Source organism: Poecilia reticulata, linkage group LG21, assembly GCF_000633615.1.
Source record: "Poecilia reticulata strain Guanapo linkage group LG21, Guppy_female_1.0+MT, whole genome shotgun sequence".
Lineage (NCBI taxonomy): Eukaryota > Metazoa > Chordata > Actinopteri > Cyprinodontiformes > Poeciliidae > Poecilia > Poecilia reticulata.
In genome coordinates, this window is record NC_024351.1 from 934,725 (window position 1) to 942,838 (window position 8,114).

General features: G+C 47.6%; 2 protein-coding genes across 3 annotated transcripts in view; one reads left to right on the forward strand and one right to left on the reverse strand.

Annotated features, from left to right (window-relative positions):
• The window catches only part of LOC103457135 (MAP/microtubule affinity-regulating kinase 3-like), a 9,796-nt gene extending 6,808 nt beyond the window's left edge, over positions 1–2,988 (forward strand). The window contains exons 6-13 of the mRNA XM_017302258.1: positions 293–557; positions 672–768; positions 855–967; positions 1,040–1,157; positions 1,227–1,375; positions 1,446–1,534; positions 1,602–1,874; positions 2,481–2,988. Of these exons, the coding sequence (XP_017157747.1) occupies positions 293–557; positions 672–768; positions 855–967; positions 1,040–1,157; positions 1,227–1,375; positions 1,446–1,534; positions 1,602–1,874; positions 2,481–2,886 (1,510 nt within the window). The 3' untranslated portion in view covers positions 2,887–2,988. The remainder of the gene's footprint in view (positions 1–292; positions 558–671; positions 769–854; positions 968–1,039; positions 1,158–1,226; positions 1,376–1,445; positions 1,535–1,601; positions 1,875–2,480) is intronic.
• Positions 2,989–5,176: 2,188 nt separating this feature from the next.
• The window catches only part of LOC103457118 (creatine kinase B-type), a 13,219-nt gene continuing 10,281 nt past the window's right edge, over positions 5,177–8,114 (reverse strand). Inside the window, exons 5-7 of one of the 2 annotated variants that reach the window (XM_017302257.1) lie at positions 6,731–6,854; positions 6,461–6,650; positions 5,177–5,587 (exon numbers count right to left, since the gene is read on the reverse strand). In XM_017302257.1, the coding sequence (XP_017157746.1) occupies positions 5,409–5,587; positions 6,461–6,650; positions 6,731–6,854 (493 nt within the window). In that variant the 3' untranslated portion in view covers positions 5,177–5,408. The remainder of the gene's footprint in view (positions 5,588–6,460; positions 6,651–6,730; positions 6,855–8,114) is intronic. The other variant, XM_008397067.2, reaches the window with a different exon arrangement.

Below are 8,114 nucleotides of genomic sequence, written 5' to 3' on the forward strand. Positions count from 1 at the left end.
TCCTCCTCCTCCTCTTCCTCCTGCAGGCGGAGAATCTCCTCCTGGACGCCGACATGAACATAAAAATCGCCGACTTCGGCTTCAGCAACGAGTTCACTCTGGGCGGAAAGCTGGACACGTTCTGCGGCTCGCCTCCGTACGCGGCACCAGAACTCTTCCAGGTAACTGGGCCTCCCCCAGGCCCGGCCCGGGATGAGGTCCTGGTTCTGGTCCCGTCAGAACCTGGGTCAGCCTGTTCCTGCTGCTGTGTTCAGGGTAAGAAGTACGACGGGCCGGAGGTGGACGTCTGGAGTCTGGGCGTGATCCTCTACACGCTGGTCAGCGGGTCGCTGCCGTTTGACGGACAGAACCTGAAGGTGGGTCTCCGTCCGGTCCGGAACCGCCTCCAGGTGTTTCTGGACCCCGGACCCGTTTGGACCATGTGTTTGGTTCTGCAGGAGCTGAGAGAGCGAGTTCTGCGGGGGAAGTACCGGATCCCCTTCTACATGTCGACGGACTGCGAGAACCTGCTGAAGCGCTTCCTGGTTCTGAACCCGGGCAAGAGAGGAACGCTGGAGGTCAGGAGGTCACCACACAGCCAATCAGAGCGCCTTAACCAATCAGAGAGCAGGTCCCCGGAGCTCCGCCCGCCTCAGAACCGCCGGGTCCGAATCGTCTTTCCTCTGTTTCAGCAAATCATGAAGGATCGCTGGATCAACGGCGGCGACGAAGACGAGCTGCTGCCGTACGTGGAGCCGGAGCTGGACATCAGGGACCAGAGCCGGATCGGTACGCATGGACACACACACACACACACACACACACACACACACACACACACACGCACACACACCCTGACTGCGTGTCGTCCTCAGACCTCGTGGTCCAGATGGGTTACTCCAGAGAGAAGATCAACGATTCGCTCTCCAAGATGAAGTACGATGACATCACAGCCACCTACCTGCTGCTGGGACGCAAGGCCGCAGAGGTGAGCGGTTACCACGGTAGCGACAGGTAGATCCATCCTGCCCGACAGGAAGTGACCCGTGTGTGTGTCCAGATGGATGTGGGCGGAGCCTCCTCCTCCCTGCTGAAGCCTCATTCGTCCAGCAGCCATTCCCCCGCCCACCTGCTGAGTCAGCGCTCCTCCTCCAAACAGAGGAGGTTCAGCGACCAAGGTACCAGAACCGGAACCGGGACCAGAGCCGGGTCCCCCCTCAGCCTCTCACCCCCCCTCTCCTCCCCAGCTGCTGCCAGGAAGGCGGAGGCGGAGCCAAAGCTGGACGCCAACAGGAAGCCGGGTCCCGGAGAGGCGGGCAGCCCGTTGCTAGGCAACGCCAACAACCCCAACGTAGGCGACATCCCAGATCGCCGGAAAGCGACAGCAGCGACCGCCGTGAGTGTTTCAGGTGTGAGGGGGCGGAGCCTCGGTTCCAGCAGCCAATCGGTGCGGCTCTGTGTTTCAGGCGTCCAGCATGACGAGGAGGAACACGTACGTCTGCAGCGCCACCGACAAGTCGTCCGCCTCCGCCGTCCACAACGGCAAGGAGAACAGGTAACGCCGCCCCCCGCTGGTCACGCCCAGGCTCACACCCCGACCTTTAACCTTTAACCTCCCGCAGCTCCTCCGGCTCGCCTGCCAAGCGCTCGGTGGGCGGGGCCTCCACCCACAGCGTGAGCAGCGGGGCCACGCCCCCCGACCGGCTGCGTTTCCCCCGCGGCACGGCGAGCCGCAGCACCTTCCACGGCGGCCAGCTGAGGGAGCGCCGCACCGCCACCTACAACGGCCCGCCCGCCTCGCCCAGCCTGTCGCACGACGCCACGCCGCTGGCCCAGGCCCGCAGCCGCGCCTCGTCCAACCTGTTCTCCAAACTCACCTCCAAGCTCACCAGGAGGTACGCTCCGAACGTCGTCCTTCCACTGAACTACTCAATGCTGCTTATTTAGCTCTGAAGCTAAATACTTGTTAGATTTTCTTCCTTCCTTTTCTTCTTCGCTGAATGTTTCCTTCTGATCCGACTGACTCGGATAAAACTACGTTTCCCATGATGCAACACAGCAGCAGGATTTATCTCAGGAAGTTCAGCTTTTTGTTCCCGTCTGTTGATGGAAAATAAAATAACTCAGTTTAAGGAATAAATATTAGAACATTTATAATAAAATCTTCTGCATTCATCAGGTTGATATTAAAACATTTTTCTGCATTTTTTATAAACGTTTTTATATAAATTATCTCAGGATCGGTGTGAACCCGTCCCGGTTCAGTAGCTTCATAAATCGCCAACCGTTTCTCATTTTTGGCACCGAGCTTCGGACCTGCTGCTGGTCCGACAGGAAGTCAGGACGCATCACTTCCTGCAGGTTTTTCCTGTGATTTACGCTCTGCTTCTTCTTCTCCTCCTCTCGGCTGGCAGGACGCCGTCGGAGGCGGAGAGGAACGGCAGACTGGAGGGGTCCAGGTGGGTAGAGCGAGACGGCCAATCAGAGCGCAGCGTCTGGAGGACGTTAACGTCTTCTTCTTCTCYTCCTCCCTCCAGCCGCGCCGTCACGTCCGACCAGAGGGAGGAGCCGCCGTCCCCCGCCGCGCCGCACTCCAAGGACGCCAAGCCGCGCTCGCTGAGGTTCACCTGGAGCATGAAGACCACGTCGTCCATGGAGCCGGCGGACATGATGCGCGAGATCAGGAAGGTCCTGGACGCCAACAACTGCGACTACGAGCAGCGCGAGGCCTTCCTGCTGCTCTGCGTCCACGGCGACGGGCACGCCGACAGCCTCGTCCAATGGGAGATGGAGGTCTGCAAGCTGCCCCGCCTCTCGCTCAACGGCGTCCGCTTCAAACGCATTTCAGGAACGTCCATCGCTTTCAAGAACATCGCCTCCAAAATCGCCAACGAGCTCAAACTATAGAGGGACTGGGAGGAACAGGAAGTGGTTCAGGTGGACAGACGGGGACAGGAAGTGACGAACAGAAGGAAGTGACCCGACTGCCGTCTTCCTGTCTCTCCCAGCAGGACGACTCCGAGCTGTCTGCTGATTGGTTCCGGCTCGACGCTGCTGCAAAGCATTCTGGGACTCTGAGTCCGGCTGTTGGCGTTTCCTCTTCAGAGAGTTTCTCTGTGTTTTTGTGAATGTAAATAGTTTCTCACCTTGTTGATTTTGTACATGTGAGCAGTCAGCTGATCCGACTGCAGCTCAGGCTCACCTGTGTCTCATTAAACACGTTGAACGCATCGCCGCCGCGTCCTGTCGTCATGGCGACCAGAGGGACGCTGGCGCCAGGCCTCCAGACCGCGTTTCGCCTCAGCTTCAGCTGCAGACTCTTCAGTTTCCACTCTAGTGTGAAATATTTTCAACTTTTTTGTTGGTTTAAGACATAAAATGACAATAAAATGCGATTTATGGTCGGAATAAGGCAAAAATAGGTAAATATCAAAAGGTAAGAGGATAAAAGGGTTTTATTCAAATTAATTCAAATCTTGATGAAGTTTACTTCAGTTTATTGATTACAATAAAACTAAAATCGGTTGAATAAAACGGATCAGATTCAGTTTAGTTGCTGCAGTGACGCTGTTTGACCGCCAGGTGGCAGCAGAGACATATCCGGGGTTTTAACGGAGGGACGTCAGAACGGAAATGTCTGCTTTTACTTCCTGTTCATAATTTCCATGCAGGTTTTAAACGCTGCGAGAAGGTCCTCGCTGCAGCATGCAGAAAGGGGCGGGGACGGACCACTGTCAGCCTCATACCTTATATGGAAATGGGACCATTGCACTCCGGAAGTGAAGGGGGCGCTATTTTCCTAATTTCTAGTATAAATACCTTAAAGAAGCGGGTTTGAGATGCCGATTGAAAGAAGTTTGAGAGGGTTCATGTGTTCCGCACACGATCCAAAATGGAAAAGGCGCAAAGTCAGCAAAAGGTATTTTTACCTTCTTTAAAATTTTTATCACATAGTAAATCAATACGCTTTTCTNAGGAAAGGTTTCCAATGAGACTTTATGGTAAACAATGACAATAGTTGAGCTCACCTGCAACCAAGCATAATAGTTTTTGGCACTAGTTATATTTTAGATTTAAATTTATTTATTATAAGAGTACGTTTCACTACATCACAATCTTGAACTACAGCGTTCTTGAAGTATTTGGTATCTGTTTTCTTAATCTAGGATGGACTGGTGATCTGCCCAGGGTCATGCGTGCGTGTATGATAATTAATGGATGGATAAATGTGTTCCTAAATATTTTTTAAGCCTTTTGTTTCAGCTAGATTGGGTGACAATAGATAAATACATATACATAATAATTCATTATTGTTGCTTGTTTTAAGTTGTTTATTACTAATGTGATTTTAACATTAAAAACAATAGTTTTAATTATTTTTTTAAGGGACATACCACGTTACATTTTTATTTCTATTATTATTATTATTATTATCAATATTATTATTATTATTATTATTATTATTATTATTATTATTATTATTATTAACGCGGCTGGTACAGGAAATAGCGCCACTAGCGCCCCCTTCACTTCCGGATTGCAATGGTCCCATTTCCATATAAGGTAAGAGGCTGACAGTGGTCCGTCCCCGCCCCTTTCTGCATGCTGCAGCGAGGTGTACTTGAACGCTGCTGCTAAACGTGTTGGAGGCCAATCTGTCCAACTGGAACCGGAAGTTTACATTTGTCGTCTCCTCTCTGGTTGAATCACACCAAGCTTCTCATTTCACGGCAAATTAAACTAAATTATTTGCTAAAAACTTCAATAATGAGAAAAAAAGGATAATAAATTTACATACATCCCAGTATTTGGTTGTTTCCTTCCACAAGCCTCTCAGTAGTTCATCCCTCTAACTTCCTGTGTGTCTTTATTTTGTGTGTAAACCCAGTTATTTAGCAAATGGAAATATTTTTATTTGACCTGAAAGAAGAGAAATATGGTTTGATTAAACTTCAGACGGTCAAAATACGGTTTTAACTCGTTTTAAGTGATGATTAGGTCACATTTATAATTGCATAAAAATTTCAATTATGGGTTTTTATGTAAAAAAAAAAAAAAAAAAGTTCCCCAACAAACGAGTCTAGAAGCCAAAAAAATCAAGGTGTTCCAACGGCCTAGTCAAAGTCCACAGCGTTCCATGCAGAAACGAGCGTGGATTAGATTAAATCCGTGTTTGTGAATGAAGACAGGCGCGGAGTCTGGGCCACAGAGACTTTATTAGATATTTCAGATGTTAGGTGGATCCAACAGGTGCAGATCAGGAAATAGAAAATCCTTCACATGTTGGAAGACGGCAGTCTAACCGAGCGGCTCTACGCGTCCCGCAGCGTCAGGACGGACTGGTTACAGTGAGGAAGAGGAGGACGGGGGTGAGCTGGGGGGCAGTGAGGAAGAGGAGGGAGGAGGTGTCGGGTTACAGTGAAGACAGTTCACTTCTGTTCTGGCATCAAGTCGCCGATGGCCTCGCCGGCCTCCAGGCGCTTCTCCATGTTGACCAGCAGGCTGACGCCGTCCACCACCATCTGGACCAGCTCCACCTCCGAGAAGCCCAGGCGGTCCGCGTTGGAGATGTCGAAGACTCCGCCCACCGCCGCGGTGTCCACGCCGCCTGAGACGCAGACAGGAAGTCAGTGGTACGCACACTAAACGTGCTAATAGCGGAGAAAATAGCTTAGCGCTTTAGCTAACTTTGACAAAGTTTACCGCTCTTCTTCCCAAATTAATTTTCCAGATTAATTTTAAAGCACTTATTTAATTGCTACTTCCACTAAACTACTAGCAGCTCTAATTTTACAATTAGCACTTTAGCTAACTTAGCACCCTTCTGCTAAATATAATTTCCGGATAAATGCTAAGCTGATAATTGGCTGCAGTGATGGACACACTTCCACTAATCAAGCTAAATATTTATCTAATTTAACATGGCAGCTAAATAATTAGTTTGAGACTAAATAATTAGCTGGCAAGCTAAATCTATTTAGCCTGAAGCTAAATAGTTAGCTCAATAACTATATTTAACTTAAAATATTTACCCTCAAACGCAAAATATTTAGTTAACAAGCTACATAGTCTTAAATGGAATAATTAGCTTGCCAACTCTTCTAGATATAAAATATTTAGCCTCAAACTAGATATTTAGTTAGCAAGCTAAATATTTAGCCTCAACTATACTCGCTAACTATATTTAGCTTGTTAGCAAAATAATTAGCACTGAACTAAATATTTTGTTACCAAGCTAAGATTAGTAAGCAAACTACATATTTAGCTGGTTAGCTAAATATTGAGCCTCATATAAATGAATGAATATCATGGTGGAAATAGAACCGCCATTTTTAACTTAAAGTTGTAAATGACATCCTGCATGCTAATGGCACTCTACACTGCCCCCTACAGTCCAACTGCACAGAGTACAAATGCTACAAAAGTCATCAGCCTGAGTTTGTTTTCCCTGTAAATTCATGAAGCTTTAGTCAGGTCGTACCTGTTCCTCGCTTCTGCAGCCGCAGCCTCTTCAGGATTTCTCCGAACTTCTCGTGCTTGCTGACGTTTGGCAGCTTGACGTGAACGCCGGCCCGCAGCCCCGTCCCCAGGTTGGACGGGCAGGTGAGGACGTAGCCCAGGTGCTCGTTCCACATGAACTCGTGTCCTCGGTTCTTAAACAAGTCTTCGATCTGGAGGAGACGGAGCAAACAGGTGAGACGGGCGGGACAGGTGAGGGGTGCAGGTCGGGGTTGGGGGGGGCGGAGCTTACTTTGGTGAGCCCGGTGCAGAAGCGTGTGAAAACCTCGCGCATGTTGCCCCCCTTCTGCATGCTGATGACACGCAGGTGATCCTCCTCGTTCACCCACACCAGGAAGGTCTTGTTGTCGTTGTGCCTGCAGGTGGTGGACAATGTTTGGGTCAGATTAAGATGGAGTGGCGGCCATATTGGCAGTTACCCAGGGCAGCATTAGGAAGGCGGGAGGGGGCGTGAGTACAGGTTGTTTTCTATTGCTTTTATGTAGTGGTGGACAGCGCTAACTAAAATGTTAGCTGCGCTAACCCTGAGACAGTAATCATAAACATTAGTTCTGCTAATGCTAAACGCTTTACCAACATGAAATTTTAAGCTAATGCTAAATTCAAATTATATCTTCCCTTGATAGACTACAAACCTCAACCACCAATTTAATGGCCAATATATCAGCTTTAGATGTATTTATGTTTAGATGTTTTGTTCATAGAATTTACTGTTTGAAATAAAGTTATTTCAGAAAAAAAGAAAAGGTAAGGAGAGTAAACAGTCTAAAGCCACTTCAGAATAAGAGCATGAATGTAAATGTCTAACTACTGGAAGAGCTCTTACTAGTCAATAATCTAAACTTCTACACAGATGTCAAACTTTATTCAACTGAAGTTTTAAAAACGTAAATTAACAGTCCAGAATTTATCCAGAAAAATTTACTTATGGGAAGCTAAAGGCGCTAAACGTTTCAAAATCAGCTACCGCTATGCTATTAGCTAATTAGCGGAAATGTACCCATAGTTGCAGCCAATAAGTTAGTGTGTATGAATTTATCCAGAAAGATTTAGAGGAAGCTAAGTGTCACAAATGTCTTCACGGTTAGCAAAAACGCGAAAGCAAAAAATGAAAAATTAGCTCCGCTTTTGAATTCCAGAAAAATTAATTTAGGAGAAGCTAAATGCGCTTAATTCTTTTCAAAGTTAATAATGTTTTTAAAGTCATCAAAAATACTAGAGCACTAAATGAAAAATCAGCTTCGCTAGCAGACTTGTGGAAATGTGCCTTTAAAGTTTATCCAGAAAACATGAGGGAAAGAAAAGTGCACTTAACAATTTAAAAGTTAGGAGAAACGCTGAACCACTACACAAAAATGTAGCATGCCTACTAGCACATTAGCAGAAGTGTGCTAAAAATGCAGCCAGATAAGTTGGGGCTTTACATTTTATCCAGAAAATTTATGGGAAGCTAATGCCCTAAATGTTTTCAGAGTTAGCACAAAACACCAATCAAAAAATTACTTCAGCAATTAGCACATTAGTGGAAGTGGGCTAATAGCTGAGCTAACGTGCTAATGGCTGAGCTAACGTGCTAATGGCTGAGCTAACGTGCTAGTAGGTGAGCTAACGTGCTA